Source organism: Arvicola amphibius, chromosome 8, assembly GCF_903992535.2.
Source record: "Arvicola amphibius chromosome 8, mArvAmp1.2, whole genome shotgun sequence".
In the NCBI taxonomy this organism is placed as follows: Eukaryota; Metazoa; Chordata; class Mammalia; order Rodentia; family Cricetidae; genus Arvicola; species Arvicola amphibius.
Window position 1 is genome coordinate 53,800,484 of NC_052054.1, and position 19,612 is coordinate 53,820,095.

The 19,612-nt window shown below is 41.2% G+C and overlaps 1 protein-coding gene across 3 annotated transcripts in view; it reads right to left on the reverse strand.

Moving 5' to 3' along the window:
* Positions 1-19,612, reverse strand: part of Afg1l (AFG1 like ATPase) — a 147,211-nt gene that overhangs the window by 85,916 nt on the left and 41,683 nt on the right. For all 3 annotated transcript variants that reach the window (XM_038339706.1, XM_038339705.1, XM_038339707.1), the window contains 3 exons: positions 9,937-10,038; positions 8,710-8,840; positions 380-479 (listed from right to left, as the gene is read on the reverse strand). In XM_038339706.1, the coding sequence (XP_038195634.1) occupies positions 380-479; positions 8,710-8,840; positions 9,937-10,038 (333 nt within the window). The remainder of the gene's footprint in view (positions 1-379; positions 480-8,709; positions 8,841-9,936; positions 10,039-19,612) is intronic.

Sequence of the window (19,612 nt, forward strand, 5' to 3'; positions counted from 1 at the left end):
AGTTAAAAAAAACTACTCATGAAAGTGAGCTTCATCTTTTTCAAAAATTTAATTAAGAGTTTTTCATTTCATTGAACTTTCTTTTATGGCATAAAACCCAGCTAGAAATATTTTCATTTTCATAGGTAGATATCATATGTCTAGTGTTGGGGGGACGACATTCAACATGGGGAGCAAATGACCTCAGCTGACTACAAAATAAAAATTATTCTTAAATACAAATTCAGACTGATTTTTCAGATTAAGCCTGTTATAAAACCAAGGGTAGGTGAAGTCATCAGACTGACAAACACAAGAAAATCACTCCAGAAATGTGGGGTTTCGAAAGCGTCTTGAGCCCCCATCTAATTGGATGGAGAGAGCACACTGTTTGTTTTACCTTCCGGTGGTCTGTTGGATGTTGCCACAACGACGACCCCGTTTTTGAACAGATTTTCAAAAAGCTGTTTCAGAATCATGGCGTCGGCGATGTCAGTGACCTGTGGACAACAACACATTTGTTTTATTTTAATTTCACTTCTGCTCTAACAAATTTGCTAATGGCTCTTTTTTTTAAAAAAGATGGAAGTGAATTCCAGGAGGAGAATTCTAATTATCGTCATGAAGAGTAGATAATTAAAAGCATGAAAGGCCATCGAACAGTCTTCTCCTTCACACCTCCTTCGCTGCTAATCAATCATCTCTACCCAAATTATCAAACGTTCTGTGCTAGCTTCTTCATCAACTACATGTGGAAAGCACAGAAAACCATCCTAAACATTTAGGAAATCCAATTAATTAGAACACGACCAACTCTCTGCTTATACTGCCACCCGGTATCCCCCTCCACCACACACACAGAAAGGTGGGGAGCAAGAACAGCAGCATTGAAATACACAGGCTATTTGCAATTCCTAATACCTTTCTGGCGAAGGTCCCTGGAAAGGTGACTCGTAATGGTCATGGGATGCTAGAAATAAGGACAAGTAGCCAGTGAGACAGAATCAGCTGCTGTTGAAAATAGAATGATATGACATAGATACTATTGTGCAATTGTTGCACAAAACAATTCAACAGATGGCCCATCACAGAAATAAGCAATTTCATTGTTCTTTTTAAGTGCCTTCTATTACTGTCCATGAATAATCCAAAGGCACACTGCAGTCACTTCCAGCACGCCAGCCTCTGCTAACCTTGCAAACACAAATATTCCTGCTAAAAAAAATTAAATAAATAAATGTGTCTCTCCCAAGGATGGCTAATGCAGTGCTTTGAAACAATAACCTCTGGCAAACCCAGAAATGCACCCTGCAACTAAAGCATAGCACAGTGCAGGCAAAACCACACTGGGCAAAAGGGAACCCAGCTACTCATCTCTTCTAAAATGATTTCTTGTTCGAATTCATAATCAAAAAGTCCACTGAATGGCAACTTCTTAAAAAAAAAAGAGGCTTTTACAGTTCACAAATCAGCAACTGAGAGAGGAAAAGTCCGCACACAACCCGAGTGGCTGAAGCCACGCTGGCCACTGCAGCCGCGGAGTGCCAACAGGGCTCAGTTAACCTGGCATGAAAGGGCTTTGACCTTCACCAGCACATTCCGAAGAAGCTCATTAAAATTTGCCTTACGCGTGCTTACTAACTCACCATATTCTTATCTTCCCTCTGTTAGAGGATACAGAAACTCACCGAAATCTTCCTGTTTAAGAAACTCCAAGTTATCAACTGGCCCATTATAACACAGCCAGTCAAAACTGACTTTCACAGGTCTAACCTGCTGCTCTCCTATGGCCAGGATCTTACTGGGGCTGTGTAAGGTTTCCTTCCCACCTGAACAGAACAAAACCACAAGGGGTACAGCTGGGGGGAAGGGATCTTTTTGTTTCAAGCAAAGGCTTAAAAACATTAACTAAGAGAAACTCCTGAAATGCCCTCTACTGAAAAGACTCCCGAGCCTCGAGCATTCACCAACGACAGAAAAGAGAGTGGCGCTGGTGGCTTTCGCTGGGAGCTCAGGACCAGGGACAAATTTTTCTTCCACAAAAACATTCATAGAGAATTCCTTTTCAAATGCCTAAACACCAGTGGCATTTCTGATGAGGGGACAGAACGAGCTTGCAAAATTCAGTAGCAACTGCACTTTTTAAATTCGATTTTAAAGCCAGTTCTAGCCTCTCCATACATTTCCTTTAAACAGAAAAGCAATGAAATGCTACTCGATACTAGAAAACAAAGGCAGTGCTTTGACTATTTCCATAATGGTTTCTGGAACAAAAAAAAATGAAAAAATAGCCTTTGTGCCCTGAGGTTTGGAGTGAAATATTCAGCCGATACACTGCAAAAGCTTAACCCAGAAATGGATGGGAACAGTCAAGGCTTGTGGTCGGGTTCTACTTGGCTGTTTTTACATTATGGGATGTTTTTGTGCTAGCTGAGAAAATTAACTTGGAGAAGCTATGGCTAATTACTAAAGCAGGAGTCACTCGGTGCAGCTGGATGCCAATGCAGACTCTTTGATCTTGGCCCCGCACTTGTCCAGCTTTGCCGGGGAACAGTAATTTTACAGTATAAGCGAACAGAAGACAATTGGCCCCACATTCTTGGAGAGCTGGGGTGTTCAGCATCCAGCATTTCATTACCATCCAGAACAAAAGACAAGGCTACAGATTACCAATAAGGGTAGTCTGCTAGCAGAGAGTGGAGACATTTCATTAGCATTAAAGAGAAGAGATCTTTATGACCTAGAGTTGCCTTCCACCGTGACTCACTTAAATAAAAAAAGGGGAAAAAGTAATTCATTTACATGTATAAGTGCTTGAGTCTCCGTCACCCGCTGATTGGTACAGTGCCACGGAATGAGTGACAAATACAAGCATGTATTATCAGTAATTAGTATTAGCACAAAAACAAGCACCTACTTTTTATTAGCAGTTTTTAATAGTGCTCCTGCTTCATGAAAATGGCAAGTAGTATCTGTGAGTGATATTGATACTTTACAGAGGAGAATTTTACACAGCATTCAGCGTATCAAAATGCTTTTTAAATACTAACTAGTAAGACATGCCTTCCCTCGGTATTCTATGTTTTCAGAATCACAAGTGGTTTAGTAGGTAACATAAATATTCAAAGACACAATAAAGATTTGAAAGAAAGCCTTAAGAATGAGGTATTCTTTTATTTCAGTCACTAGAACACATTTAAGAAAAAAACAAAAACAAAGCCCTATGTAGACATATCCCTCGACCAAAGAAGTCTATCTGAGATGTCACATTGGTAATATCGAAAGAATGCACTCTGCAGAGCGTGAGCTACATGCTTCCAAAGTGGGACCTTAAAACTCCCTAAATCCAAGAGCACAGATAGAAGGTGTATGTCCTTGCTTCTAAGCAGCAATAATTCCCGTTCATCTCCCTATAAAATAAACATTATTATATTCATTACCACCACTCTGGAGTCCAATAACAAATAGCAAAACCAGCAAGACCAATAGCACGATTCAATTTTAAAAGTGAAGTGGCAGTTTTAAACATACTATCACTAAGAATAAAGCATCTAAAGATTCATTTCTGATAAATTCAGCAACTAACTAGGCTTAAGGATAACTTCTAGGTCCTGTTATTAAACACCCCAAACCCCACCTTCCTCTATAGCAAGATAGTTAACCACTAACACAAGACTTTGTGTACTAAAGAAGACACATAACCCAGCTGCTGAGTCAGAGCAAGGATGCTGGGTTTAAATCGCAGCTGAATTATGTAACCTCTCTGACTCTCCATTTTCTCATCAATATAATGAAAGCAGCAATAATACATAGTTGCAAAACTTTAATAAGACATATGTTAAACTCTCAAGAAATGCTAACTAGGGTTTATTACCTATGTATAGTATATATGCTCCTATAATTCCATATTAGAAATGCATTGTTGTATAGAATCTTGGGTGCAAATGGAAGGATAGATATCAAGTACAGTGTTTAAGAACAAAAGCATTGGGATTGACGGTCAAGAGTAATTCTTGTTCTTCCAGAGGACCCTAGCTCAGTTCCCAGAACCCACATTGGGTAGCTCATAGCTGCCTACAACTCTAGCTCCAGGGAATCCTTGTCTTCTCTTGAGTTCGCAAACACCCACTCTTATGTGCATACATGTACACAATTAAAACTTAAAATAAATATTTCTTTTTTAAAAAAAGACAAAATATAGAGGCCAGACATGATGGAACACACCTTTAATCCCAGCATTCAGGCGGCAGAGGCAAATGGATGTGAGTTAAGAGCCCAGCCCGGTCTACAAAGCAAATTCCAGGACAGTCAGGGCTCTATAGAGGGGCCTTGATGCAAAGCAAATCAAAACCAAAACAAACAGCACAAGCACACAGGCACACAGAAAGCACCCAGGAGACAGGAGTCAACATCAGAGAGGATACATAAGGAGCTGAGATGCAGCTCCATGTTAGATGCCTTGTCCAGTATGGTCTCTAGGTCCAGTCTCCAGCATCAAAACGAATGAAAAGGATAAAGAGTATACACAATAGATGGGATGGAATAGCCAATAGATAAATAAGCAATATCTCAAACAGTTCATGAAAGACTAACCTAGTAAGAAAACAAAGGAGAAAAATTATATTAATGCATAAATAATATAAATTAAATAATAAGATCATTTCATCTATTAACAATTCAAATGATCAGATAATTCATGATATTTACAGGAGATAATGTGGCCGAGGTTTGAGTCTTTGGAATCTAAAATGCTGGCTTTGCTCGAGAGCTGCTTTTATACACAGTGTAGTAATGCTTAAGCAAGGAAGGCCGCAGGCAAAGCTTGTCGCACCACTATGGCGGGAGTATGGAAGACCAGAATGCCAAGATATTGACAGGAAAGAGTGATCGTGAGGTTTCAGACAAAAAGGACTTGGTCAGGAGATGGGCTAGAAGCCATTTGTGTTATATTCTGGCAAAGAATGTGGCATGGTCTGCTTATGGCCTAAAGGTTTTAAGGGAGACTGAATTCAAAAGCAATGGACTTTTCATTTGTGGGGGAGCCCAACATCGCACAGCATCACCGGTGGAATGTTTGCTGCTTGATGCCAGGTTTATAGTGAGAAATCAGAGCAAAAGTCAGAGCAAGTAGAGCCAAGAAGAAGAATTAAGAAAAGAACAAGAGTGGGGCTGGAGAGATGGCTCAGTGGTTAAGAGCATTGCCTGCTCTTCCAAAGGTCCTGAGTTCAATTCCCAGCAACCACATGGTGGCTCACAACCATCAGACATACACACAGACAGAATATTGTATACATAATAAATAAATAAATATTAAAAAAAAAGAAAGAAAAGAACAAGAGTGCATTTAAAGCTGTGGACAGGGCCTGGAGAGATGGTTGAGCAACTAAGGGCACTTGCTGCTCTTGCAGAGGACCCAGGTTTGGTTCCCAGCACTCACAAGGCAGCTCACAGCCATCTGTAACTACAGTTCCTGGGGATCTGGTGCCCTCTGAAAGCACCAGGTACATCTGCATTGAACTTAAATGCATGCAGGCAAACAACTGCTCATAGTTAAAGTGAAAATAAATCCCCTTTAAAAAAAAGGCTGGAGAAATGACTCAGTGGTTGAGCATTGGCTGCTCTTCAAGAGGACCTGGGTTTGATTTCCAGCACCCATGTGACAGCTGATGCTGATCTTTTAACTCCAAGTTCCAAGGGATTTGACACCCTCTTCTATGTCTGAGGGCACCAAGCATACATGTGGTACATACATAGACACACATGCAGGCAAAATACCTATACAGATAAAATGCAATAAATCAAATCTAAAATAAATAAATGGCAGGCTATGGTGATGCCCTCCTTTACTCCCAGTACTCAGGAGGCCAGTATGCAGATAGGTCTCTTTGAGTCTGAGGTCAGCCTGATCTATATAGAGTTCCAAGCCAGCCAGAGCTTCCCAGTGACCCTGGCTCAAAATAGATAAGTAAATAAGGTTGTGAATCGTGAACAAGGTGTGTATAAAACTTTATTTATTATTTATTATTTAGGAGAGAGCATCATTAAAGAAAAAGCTCAAACCTTGACTTGGACAATGAGAAAGATGCCTTGAGGCAAGACCTCAACCATCAAAGGTTTCAATTTATAAAAAATGAAATGTATTTGAAGTCTTTCATTTGGAAATACAGTGCCTAAATAAGTAGGGCCTGAACAGATAGAGACAAAGAGGCACTCTGGTCTGACAAGATGCCTATACAAGTGTTTCCCCAGATAGAGTAAATTCATAAGAAACATAGGTCCAAGGTTGCTGACAAGGCTGCAGATTAGCTACCTAGAGACAGGCATCGTCTGATTAGCGGTGGAACAGGAAAAGGTCCTGCAACAAGAGGCCAGGCAACTGGGATAACTATCAAACCACGTTTGGATGAGGCAGGTGATGACACACACCTCCGCTGTATGTGTTAGCAGGCAAGATTCTCTATGAGCCTGTCTCACGCAGTGTGAGGGTTTGAATGAGAATGGCTCCCATAGGCTCAGAATTTGAATACTTAGTCCCCCAGTTGGTAGAGCTGTTTAGGAAGGTATGACCTTGTTGTAGGAAGTGTGCCATTAGGGGCGGGTTTGGAGGTTTTAAAAAGCCCAACTCTTGGCTACTGCTCCAACATCATGCCTGCCTGCAGCCATGCTCCCCGTCATGAGGATCATGGGTTGAACCTCTCAAACTGTAGCCAAGCCCCCAAGAAACTCTTGCCTGTAAGTTGTCCTAGTCATAGTCTCTCTTCACAGCAACAGAAGAGTAACCAAGACACTTAACCTGTAACAGGAACCCTCTTTGTTACCCGGACTCTGATGAGCCTGGGCTTGTTTAAGCATTAACAATGTAGATAGACATTCATTCTTGATTCCTCCTCCCCACTCAAATGTGAATTTAATGGCCAGTACTCAGACAGACAGCATTATTAGTGGAACATTATGGTTTGGGGAACTTTCATGGGATCCTTCCTTAATCAATCAAAAACAACAACAAAAAAATCTATAACCTTGTTGATATAAAAACAAATACAGGGCTAGAGAGATGGCTCAGGGGTTAAGAGCACTGGCTGCTCTTCAAGAACACCCAGTGATACCAGCACCCATTGGCAGTTCACAAGTCTGGGACTCCAGTCCCAGGTAATATGATGCCCTCTTTGGGCCTCTGTGGGCAATGCACACAAATGGTGCACAGACTACAAGCAAACTTGATGTAGGAGGGTCTTCTGTTTTATGTTGATTTCACTGGTTAAATAAAGAAACTGCCTTGGCCTTTTGATAGGACAGACAATTAGGTAGGTGGAGTAGACAGAACAGGATGCTGGGTAGAAGGCAGTGTGGCAGATGCCATGGCGCTTGGGCCCAAGATGGGCATAGGCTAGAATCTTGCTGGTAAGCCACAGTCATGTGGTGATACACAGATTTATTAGAAATGGGTTAATTAAGATGTGAGAGTTAGCCAAGAAGAGGCTAGAGATAATGGGCCAGGCAGTGTTTTAAATGAATGCAGTTTCTGTGTAATTATTTCGGGTAAAGCTAGCCGGGCAGCGGGACGCAGCCCACTCACCTCTTCACTACACAAACTACTCATATACCTTAAATAAAAAGAGATATAAAAATTAGGGCCTGAAGATATGGCTCAGTGGTTAGGAGTGCTTAACATTACTACCGAGGGCCAGGTTCATTTCTCATCACTCACAATGAGTCACAACGGTCTATAACTCCAGTCCCAGAGGATCTGGTGCCCTCTGGCCTTAGTGACCATCTGCATACACACAGTGTAGGGAAGCTCATGTAACACATGATTTTACACTGTGCAATATTGGTGAAGAAGAAGGGAGACACATGCCATTTGCTGTAACTTACAAGTCAGCAAACTTCTCTTACAATAAGTTAGTATTTCAGGCTTTCCATGACTCATAGACTCTCCATTTCATTTCTTCTTATTTATTATTATTATTATTATTATTATTATTATTATTATTATTATTATTATTATATTCCTCTCCCCTCCTCCTTCTTGCTACTACTTACAACAGGACCCCAGGGCCGGTGGGACGGCTGAGTGGCTGAGAGCTCTTGGTGCTCCTGCAGGGAACTCACATTCAGTTCCCAGCACCACAACTACCTGTAACTACAGTTCCGGGGGCTCTGCTGCCCTCATCTGGCCTCCAAAGTCACCCATATGCACATCCACCCAGACGTGTGCAAGTGCACATGCACACACACACACACACACACACACACACACAAAGGTGAATGAATAATAAACAGATGTTAAAGCACTATGGCCCAAAAATCTTTTCTCAGGGACCAATTAATCTTAAGAAGTCCATGGCTTGTGAAACTCTAAACCAGACAATAAAATTGAAGTAGTAACAGAAAATACGTGAAATCAATTCATAAAATAATGAAAATACACGGAGCAAAATTTAAACATCCAGACTTTTTTCAGTGTGCCATTCTATAGCTATGAATTCTCCACTCAGGGCTCAGATGCTCTGAGTGCCTAGTGCCACTGCGGAACACTGAGTCGCGTTCCCCGAACCCAGGCAGCCCAGAACCACCTGCAAATACAATTCCAGGGGCCCCAATGCCTCTGGCCTTGGTGAGCACACACATTCATATACAACCCCATTCATGTGTATGCGTGCACACACACATAATTTGAAATTCTAAAAGGAAATCTAAATTTAACAAAAGAGAAAAACCCAGCTTTACCTGAAATTCATCAAAGCAGAGGAGACAAGCTTCTTGGCTGATTTCGTCCGCTATGGGAGCTATGGGGTCATATGACTTAGCCATGAATCCTGCCTTCCTTTTTGGCAAGCTCTGTTTAAGGCGATGTATTCCTTAGATATAGGAAATAAAATAGACAAAGTATTATATTAATAGAGCATTTTAAGGAACTAGAATATATTTTTAATCTCTGAATGAATCTTAACTTGGACATAAAAACTAAATTTAAACTCCACATGAAATAGAGTTCAGTCATCACAATCTGATTATTAAAAGGTGTTGCATTTTCTCACTTCAAAATAAGTTATCCAAATATTACAGTCTTAAAACCATAAGGGGAATTCACGGCCACTTCCTCCCACTGCTGAGTCACCGTATGGGTGACAGTGATAGGCAGCTAGAGCATCAGCAAACGGGAACTGGTCCTGGGTCCAAGTGATGAGTGTGGAGGCAGGAAATCACCTGTGAAGGACATACGCACCTTGTCTAGAGTAGCCAATCAGAATGCTCGCTTGTCTCCATCCCAAGGCACTCAGGCCATTCCTGCCTATTCACTGTATTTACACTAAACTCTGAATGTACTGGGGAAGGCAATGTTCCCACTCTAGGAAGGAATGGACGATAGGCAAACCATGCAGAAAATAATCTACAAACACCAAGAGATAGGCAAGATGGAACCCACAGGAATTCCACCAGTGAAAGATGACGCTGAAGGATCAGGAACTACATCAGACTGTCTCAAAAAAGAAACAAGAAACCTGGTATGGTAGTGTACTCAGGAAGCAGAGGCAGGCAGATCTCTGAGCTCAAGGCCAGCCTGGTCTACAGACCAAAATCCAGAAGAGCTAGGGCTATGCCGAGAAAGCCTGTCTCAGAAATGAATGAATGAATGAATGAATGAGTAAATAAATAAATAAATAAATAGTGGGAACCTAACCAAAAGGGACTTCCTAAAGCAGGTGTGGCCTTCATGTCTTCCGGCAAGCCTCCCCTCTCTGCTCTAATTACCTAGCACTGAACTGGTCTTAAGAACGACCTCAAGACGGAGTCTTGTTTTCGACATACTGCAAAGCAAAAGATACCGAAGAAAATTTTACTTCAAGCAAAAGCCTGATTGTTTTAGGGCTTATCTGTTCAATCACCAGAAAAGAAAACAACTTCGTTGTGGTCACTCTGAAAAACTCTTGGCTGCTGGGGTCACTGACTTACTTTTGTGCACATCTAGCATAAAGCCATGAAAGTGGACCCGTTTTTTCCTCTTCATCTCCACATAAGCATAAAACATGTCCATCACCATTGTTTTCCCTGTACCTAGAAAATAAAAATAAAAAAATTTAAGAATACCATTAAACGGCATGTGCTGATTACACTAATGATTGTTCATTAGCTTTGAGATAATGAGACGCACTCTTCCTGGGAAGCTAGAGGCGGCTGCTCTGCTGGGTCAGAGAGACGCTTACTTTGCCTGCTGAACCGGCTCTTAAAGACTGATGTTCCCTTTTCATTGTAATCCTGCTTCTAGTCAACATTGAGAGGTACGCTCGTAACCTAGCATGATTTCTAGGCTGTTCTTCCAGCTTTTCATATGAAACACACAAAAATAAATTAATCTATTGGCATATATATTAGGAACTATGGGAAATTCAGAAATTACAAGTAAGAATATTGAGAGAAGGTGGATGGCTCAGCAGGTGAAGTACTTGCTGTGTAAGCCTGCCCTAACTAGCACTTAATCCCATTCCCCACCCCACCCCCGCACACACACATATCCTAGGCACACATAATAATAATTGATATAGGAAATCCTTCTGTATATGTGTTGCTTTTATTGATTAATGAATAAAGAAACTGCTTTGGCCTATAGCAAGGCAGAACTTAGGTAGGTGGGGAAACTAAACTGAATGCTGTGAGAAAAAAGGCATGTAGATGTAGCACTGCTATAGACAGACACCAGAACTTTACCCGGTAAGCCACAGCCTTGTGGCGATGCACAGATTAATGGAGATGGGTTAATTTAAGATATGTGTTATCCAGAAATATACTTAGGCTATTGGCCAAATAATATTGCAAATAATATGGTTTCTGTATGATTATTTAGGGGCTGAGCAGTCGGGAATGAACAAGCGGCCTCTTACAACAAATAATAGATACAAATAATTTTTAAAGAGGGGAAAAGTTAAGGAATAAAGGCAGAGGAAAATGGCCAGTTATAATACCTTCTTATTTAAAGCTGAGACCATGCTTTTCAAAATGAGCCCTACTTCAGAAACTCATAAGCAATCTTTAGAATTAAATTATCTAGTTTTCAACCCTTAAAAATGTTACTTGCTATAATTGCACTAGCAGCTGACTGTCAGTCACCTGAGCACACATTGCTCTCTTGCAGAAAACCTAGCACCCAAGATCCTAGCACTTGGGAACCTAGTACTGGGTGGGGGGCTGCAGCAGTACCCACACTTAGTCCACACCTCAGCAGCCATCAGCAAGCCAAACCTGCATGTAAGGGTGCTGTCTCCAATCCCCCCACCAAGATACACACACACACACACACACACACACACACACACACACACACACAACAAAGTAGTGGATGTAATTACTAAAATTCAAAGGCAGCTTAGCAAACAGGAAGACACAGACTCATTTCTGGGCTTTTCTCCACTCGAGGAGACATTAAGCCCATAACCTTCCTTTCCTTCTTCCCTCCCTCCCTCCTTCTTTTTTAAATGTATGTGTGTGATTGTTTTGCCTACATGAATGTCTATAAACCACATGCATGCAGTACTCTTGGGGGCTAGAAGAGAGTGTTGGATTCTTCCTGTGACTGGAATTGCTGGTGGTTATGAGCCATCATGTGGGTGCTGGGAATTGAAGCTGGGTCCTCTCCAAGATCAACAAGTGCTCTTCGCCCCTGAGGTAACTCTCCAGCCCCCAAGTCCATGCCATTTCAGTGCCAGGTCTTTCTGTGTAAAAATGCAATTCCCAGTCAGACTTTGCATTCAAAGGCTCACTTAAGTTGAAAAGTGACTCTTTCAAAACCTTCAGTACAGTACTTCTGGCTAGAATAAGCAACAGCAGATTCTCAATCATTACATCTACCAAAAAAAGTAAAGCAGTAAACTTTAAAATTCTACTGCCTCTAACACCGATCCAGCAAAGCTCTTAAGTTGTCTAACCAAAAATGTGAAGAACATATACTGAAACTTGATATTTGTGTGAACTCTCTGTCAAATGGACTTAAAATGTGAGCTGGAAGCTAGCCTGAGTTACTAGCAAGACATGTCTCAAAAAAAAAAGAAAAAAGAAAAAGAAAAGGAAACATTAAGTTACATAAATTTTAACCATATGACTTTGGAAATCTTAAGTACAATAAATACCCTTATTCACTTAATCGATATATTTACTGAATGTCCACATGGATAAGGTGCTACTGCAGGTACTTGGGGTACAACAGGCCAAGACTTAAAAAAGCCCTGGGATCAGTATGAGTTCCTCATCAAGGCCACCATGGACTATAGCAAGATCTTGCCTCAGGGAGATGCAAGACAAATTGCAAAAGTAATGTATTACAAGGTTAATAATACATAGGTGAGTTGTAGCCAATACCAGCATAAATGTTATTCTTAGGTAGGTGAGAGAAATAGAAAAGTACTATTCCATGGCTGTACACGACTCTATACTATGACACGGCTTTACATGACACCATACTATCACACGGCTGTATATGACACCATACTATTACACGGCTGTACATGACACTGTACTATCTATCACACAGCTGTACATGACACTGTACTATTGCATGGCTGTACACGACACTGTACTATCACACGGCTGTACACAACACTGTACTATCACACGGCCGTACACAACACTGTACTATCACACGGCTGTACACAACACTGTACTATCACACGGCTGTACACGACACTGTACTATCACATGACTGTACACGACACTGTACTATCACACGGCTGTACATAACACTGTACTATCACACGGCTGTACATGACACTGTACTATCACACGGCTGTACACGACACTGTACTATCATACAGCTGTACACGACACTGTACTATTCCATGGCTGTACACGACACCGTACTATCACACGGCTGTACACGACACTGTACTATCACATGACTGTACACACAAGAAAGAAAGGGGTGGGTGATAGCTAACAAAGACCCAGATAGGAAGCAGAATACAAATGTAAGATGGAAGGCTTCAGCACTACCATACTGATCACACCAACTGCACCACATAATCCAAAATAAGAAGGCCAAGATAAATGAACAAATTGTAAAAACTTTAGACTCTCTTCATGATACCCAAACACGCGTGATAAAAGTGAAAACTGAGGACTTCAGAGATGGGCCAGGGGTTAAGAGCACTGGCTGCTCTTCTAGAGGACCCAGGTTTGAGTCTCACCACCACCAGTTCCAAGGGACCTGACACCCTCTTCTGGTCTCCTTAGGGACTGTACACAGGTAGTGCGATGACATGCACACAGGCAGGAACCCAAACACACAAAATTAATTAATTAATTAATTATTAATTAAACCTGAATTTTTTTGAAAAGTAAAAGTTGAGATCTGCCCTACAAATACTCATCCTAAGAAAGTTGCAGTAATCATATGAATATTGGACAAAATGGACAAGGAATCAGGAATACTGCTAAAGATAAAGAATGACACTCCATAATAAGATAACTGATTCATCAAGAAGGTAGAATAGCAGGGGCACTGTGGTCCACATCTAGAATCCCAGTCTATGGGAGGCTGGAGTCATGTCTGAGCCCAGTCTATATCAAAGGAAGAAAGGAAAGAATAATAACAATACTAAATTCATATGTGCCTACTCATGGAGTAACACAGTATATTAAATGAAACTAAAGGAGGAAATCATCTAATCCACAATAAATGTGAGAAGTGTCAACATTCCTTTCTTGGAAAAAGACAAAATAAAAAGAAAGGCAGTGAGGATACAGATTTCCATGACATTTGACAAAACTGAGGTACAGAATATTACACATACAGTAAGTAAGGTTAGTGCTATCAAATACACATGAAATATTCAACTGTAATAAACTTTCTTGGACTACCAGCCCCCAAACCATGTCATGGGGACTTATTATTAATTATTAATGTTCAGCCTTAACTTAGGCTTGTTTCTAACTAACTTTTATTAACTTAAATTAACCCATTTCTATTAATCTGTGTTACCCCAAGGCTCACCTACCTCGTCTATTTACTGTCCATTCTACTTTCCTACTTCCTCCTGTCTTGCTATCCAGCTCCTCTTTTCTCTCTGTCTGCCAGTCCCTCCCATCCTTCCTCTAACTTTTGTCCATCAACTTTTACTAGACCAATCAGGAGCCTTAGGCAGGCAAGGTGAAACAGCAACACATCTTTACATTGTTAAACAAATGCAGCACACTCTTACATAGTTAAACAAATACTCTATTCCACAACATTGCTCCCTTTTTGTCTAAATAAAAAGGAAAGGTTTTAACTTTAACATAGCAAAACTATACATATTAAGAACAATTATCAAGTAAGAATTGTATTTACAATATTCAGTCCATTTGTATTTGGCAAATTCAGAGAAAATACTCCATTATTTATCCTTCTTGGTAAGTCCAAAGTTTTATACTTAGTTTACCTTCCATCATAACTAAGAAAGACTGTAACTATAAAATCTTCAACTCTATCAAAGATCCCAGAAGGATATAATATGCCTGAATAAACAGGAAGTGCAATGCAAGCTACTTCCAAAACTATAGAAATGACATCTGGCTGCCTTGACAGCCACCCAAGAGTCCTCTGAAATGTTGGGGCATCCATCTTTGGCCTATAGCTCTAGAATATCTAATAGACTTTTCTATGAAGAATGAATTTTTGAAGGACTGTCCTACTTTGTCTTGGCAAAGTTTGGCACTTACTTTTCATTGTGTCCTTCAGAATATTTGGCAAACTTTTCTATGAAGCAGGAATTTTGAAAGACTGTTCTGACATGTCTTGGCAAAGTTTGGCAGTTGTGTCTTGCATGTCCAGTTTGGATGATATATTGTCAGCAGTCAAGGAAAGGTAAGTTTTTTTCCCCAAATGGCTAGCTTTGCCAAAATAAAAGTAAACTCCATATGGAGGTTCTTTGATGCACATTATCCTTTTATGAAGTAGATTGGTACTGCTAGGAGCAGATGTGTCTCAATGTCATGAAAAGCCTTAGGTTATTAAACATCTTAAATCCCAGATTATGTAGGTCTCTGAAGCATTTGAAGCCACCTATCTATCTAAAATATATCTGACATACCTACTATGACTACAAGTTTGATTATTATAGATGATTAACCACTAACCTAAATTTCTTAATTATACATAACATTTTGAAATGGGCTGCATAAGCACAATACTCCAAACAAGAGTACATACAGTATAACAAAAAAAACCTTTAAATTTGTATCAATACACCAAAATCCATACCAATGTAAAATAATTGAGATTAATAGTTGTCTTTTATCCTATATTCCTATATTTCCCCCTAAACAATGACATACATCCATAACCTACCAAATGACTAAACACCACCCACGCCACCTATTGGGAATGTGGCCATTGTAGTCTAGAGACTACTTCCTACTGTCTAGGGGTGATGGCATACACAGGGGACCCTGAAAAATTGAGATAATGGTCAAGTCCTGGCTATTCTAGGTCCTGCACAGAAAGGGAATCATCTGATGTCAGGCCTTTCATGTCTGGCCTATTTTACTGAGCAAAATATCTTCAAGACTCATCCACATTGTCCCACACATCAGAATTTTTTCCCCTTTGTTTTTATGCTCCTCCCATTTTCAAACTAGTAGAGTTTAAAATACACTTTATAGATACTAGTTTGTAGTGAGATAATTTGAAGATTGTATCAAGAATAAACTAAACTGTTGCAGTGGCCAAAAATACCTAATCACATAAGAATTTTCTTCTTTTTAAGAGCTGAATAATATTCCATCACATGTATATATCACAGGTTGTTATCTATTTCTTATCAGTGGGTGGTTTGAGTTCTTCTGTCTTCAGTTGTTGTGAATGATGCTGTAAACATTAATGTATAGATTTTTATTTACATTCCCACTTTGTTATTTTATACACCCCAAAGTGGGGTTGCTAGGCAATGGCTGTGTTGTGTTTAATTTGGGGCCTGTCATACTGTTGCCAAGCAGTAGAGTGTGCCATTGGCGAGTTTTGCTGTTGTTTGGTTGTTTGAAATGGGTTCTTATTTAATCTGAGCTGGCCTCAAACTCTGTATGTAGCTGGGACTGGCCTTGGAGTTCTGGGATTGTAGGTGTGTGCCATAGTGCCTATGGTTGAGTACCACTATGCTTTGGGGCCTCTCGAAGTCCCAAGTTAGGAATAAGATGAGTGAGCAGTGGCTGCCCATCTATTTGCTACATCTCCAAAAGCAAGACACTGCCTGGCATGGGGCAGATGCTCAGCAAACATCTGTCCTGAGTGAGGAGCACAAGGTCATAGGACCTTGGGGAAAAAAGTGGAAGGAGCCAGACACTAAATTCTACCACGTTTACCACGTGGCTTCAGTCTCTAAGAATCATGAACCTGGTGTTTTCTCAAGAGAGGAGTATTGCCGGGAATTAACTTGAAAAATTCAGAGCTTTGACATCTGATGATCAAGCCCTGAGTTAGGAAGTCAAAAAATGGAGAACCCTCTTGGAGGTTGCTTCTCACAACTCTCCCCAGCTGACAGCAGGAAGTGGGGTCCTCCCCACCCCTTCAAGCCCCACAATGGTGCTCTAACCTCTGCTAACTTCTAGAGCTCGGTGTGAGCATAGGACGGGCCAGGCTGCTGCGGGGTAGGGACTATAGGGCCTTCCATTCTCTTCTAATAGTCTAAATAAATATTAACCCTGCTGGCACCACTGCAGTATGGACTAGAGTTCCTCCACCCAAAAAAAAAAGGGAGGAAGAGACGGAAGGTGGGGAGGAGGAAAGGCTGGACCTCTGTTAAAGATTACGGAGAGTTAAAATGCTACAAGCCAGAGCCAGATTGCCTCAGCTCCTTTTAGTCCTTCTGAAAGCCATCCATTGACCACCCTGTGTCTGACCTAACATCCTTGTGACTGTCAAAACTTTAACGTATTAGCAGACCACTAATCCAAAACCTAAGAATGCTATCAGACATTATCTCAAACCTACAGCAGTTGTCTTGCTTGGCTGTGACCTGTGGACCCACCAATGTATGTCACTTGCAGTTCCTTTGTTCTGCGATTACTAGAATCTCATGTCAGCTCTTCCATGGTGGAGTCTGGTGTTTGCAGAACCTGAATCTGTTTCTAGGTCCTGACTGCTCATTTAACTCCAGAATAAACCATGTCTTACTCTCTTTGAGATGAGAACAGGTTTTTGATTTGACAGCCATCTTCTGGTCAAGCGCTGGCAATAGAACCAGCTACAAGCCAAGAGCAAAGGCTCAGATTATTACCATACAGCTTTCGGCCTCTTAATGCGATGAGCTAAGTATGATTAACGAAAATAGTTTTCTTGAAGGTTGAACTACAACGTTAATCCACCAATTTAAATACCAACCCTGTGAAGGTCCCTGGATATAAGGTGCATCCAAGCCCCTCATCTCAACCCATCTATGAATAAAGAATATAATATAGCAGACACCACCAAGCACAAGGCAGTGAGAAATAGCAAGGGATGCTAGGAAACTAGTACCCCCTTCCCAGGAAACCTTGCTAGATTTAATACCTATTTCTCAAGTCCAAAATGGGTAAAGAATATGAGTTGGGGGTGGCATTCTGAGGCTATTCTAGCTGAGAGCCCTCAAAATGAGAAGCTAACTTCTTATTACCCTTTTCTGAGTATTCTAAACTGACTCTAGCCACCAAGTTATCTCACTTCCTAGTTCAAGGTTTGTATCTCTTCCCCTCTGCTATAAAGGTATTTTAACCAACAGCATGTACCCAGCCTACACTGAGCATCCCAGATAATTCTTTCCCTCTCTCCCCGCTCCCTCTTCCTCCTCATTATTTCATTTTTATCTGAGACAAGGCTTACAACACAGCCTAAAGCTCATACTCCTGCGGCCTCGGCCTCCTGAGTGTTGGGGTTGAAGGTCTGCATCTCATTCGCGGCTAGTTTTTTCAAGAACTCAGATGCATTATTCAAACTGTATCTCCATTCAATTAGACTATGGAGCAACCTTTACAAGTCTTGCTTTTCAAGCCCTTTTGCGGAAGTCTCTACCAACCATCTCCATTTATGGTTAAGTGGTTAAGGTAATAGGAACAACAGAGGACAGATGTTTGCAATGACTGAACATGAAGTGGAGGTACAGGAAGTGCAAAGCTCTCCCAAAAAACAAGAGCTGGCCAGGGCCAGATGGGAAGCACCCACGGTGTGGGAGGCAGTAAGCAGTGCCCTGGGTGCAGGAGGCTGAGAAGTGCCAACCGAGCGCCTGACATAAAGGAAAAGGAACATCACCTCAAAACTCACAACCAGCCTAGCAACTAAGGAAAGGCAAGTCCGCCTCATGGAGGGAACTAGGAGATCAAGGAAGTACTACCACTAATGCCCAAACCGCACTAACTGATTTAAAGGAGGCTGCAGGGCAGGGTGGTGCTGAAGCAGGAGGAGCACTTGTGTTCACAAAACTGAGACCAGTGCAGGGAGCAGAGTAAGACCCTGGGGGGGGGGGGGGGGATGGTAATAACGACAGCCAGGTCATTACTCTAAGGGCTTAGATTATGAATAGAAATCTGTGTGGAATTTAAGAAGTCAAAAAGTACAAGCTTAATTTTACAAAGAAGTAGGCTGAGACAACAGCACCTTACTGAGACCCTGGCTATGCTGTCAGCCACAGACACCTTCCTGCAGGTCATCTCACCTCACTTCATGCCGAATGAGGCACTGACACTCACATGATACAGCCACAGCCTAGGGGAAGCCATGGTGAAAGCTGAGGTCACTGTCTCGTTTTGGCAAAGTTCAGTGATCACTTTCCTGTGGGTCCTATATGTCCAGTTAATACAACATACTGTCAAGCAGTCCAGGCAAGAACAGCTTCTTGCCCAAATAGCTAGGCTTGCCATGTTGAAAGCAAAATCCATAAGGAGTTTCTTCAGTGCCCATCGTCTTTGAAGTAAATTGCTGCTGCCAGGAGCAGATGTTTCTAATTGTCATGAAAAGCCCTAAGTTAACAAAACATTTTTTTTTTTTTTTGGTTTTTCGAGACAGGGTTTCTCTGCAGATTTTTTAGAGCCTGTCCTGGAACTAGCTCTTGTAGACCAGGCTGGTCTCGAACTCACAGAGATCCGCCTGCCTCTGCCTCCCGAGTGCTGGGATTAAAGGCGTGCGCCACCACCGCCCGGCATTAACAAAACATTTTAAATGCCATATTCTGTAGGTATTTGAAAGGTTTGAAGACCATCTATCTATCTATCTAAAATATATCTCTATGTGATCTGAAAAACATACCTAGCATATCTACAGATTTGATTGTTGTAGATGAGTAACTTCTGACCTATATTTCTTGATCATCCTAAATAGTTCATAATAGCTTTTATTTATTTATTTATTTATTTATTTATTTTATTTTTTTTTTTTTGGTTTTTCGAGACAGGGTTTCTCTGCAGCTTTTTTTTAGAGCCTGTCCTGGAACTAGCTCTTGTAGACCAGGCTGGCCTTGAACTCACAGAGATCCGCCTGCCTCTGCCTCCCGAGTGCTGGGATTAAAGGCGCGCGCCACCACCGCCCAGCTCCATAATAGCTTTTAAAAACTAGAATTTTACCTTACATTTTTAAATTAACTGCATAGACACCATACCTTATACAAGAGTAGAAACATTTATACAATATATTGTCACA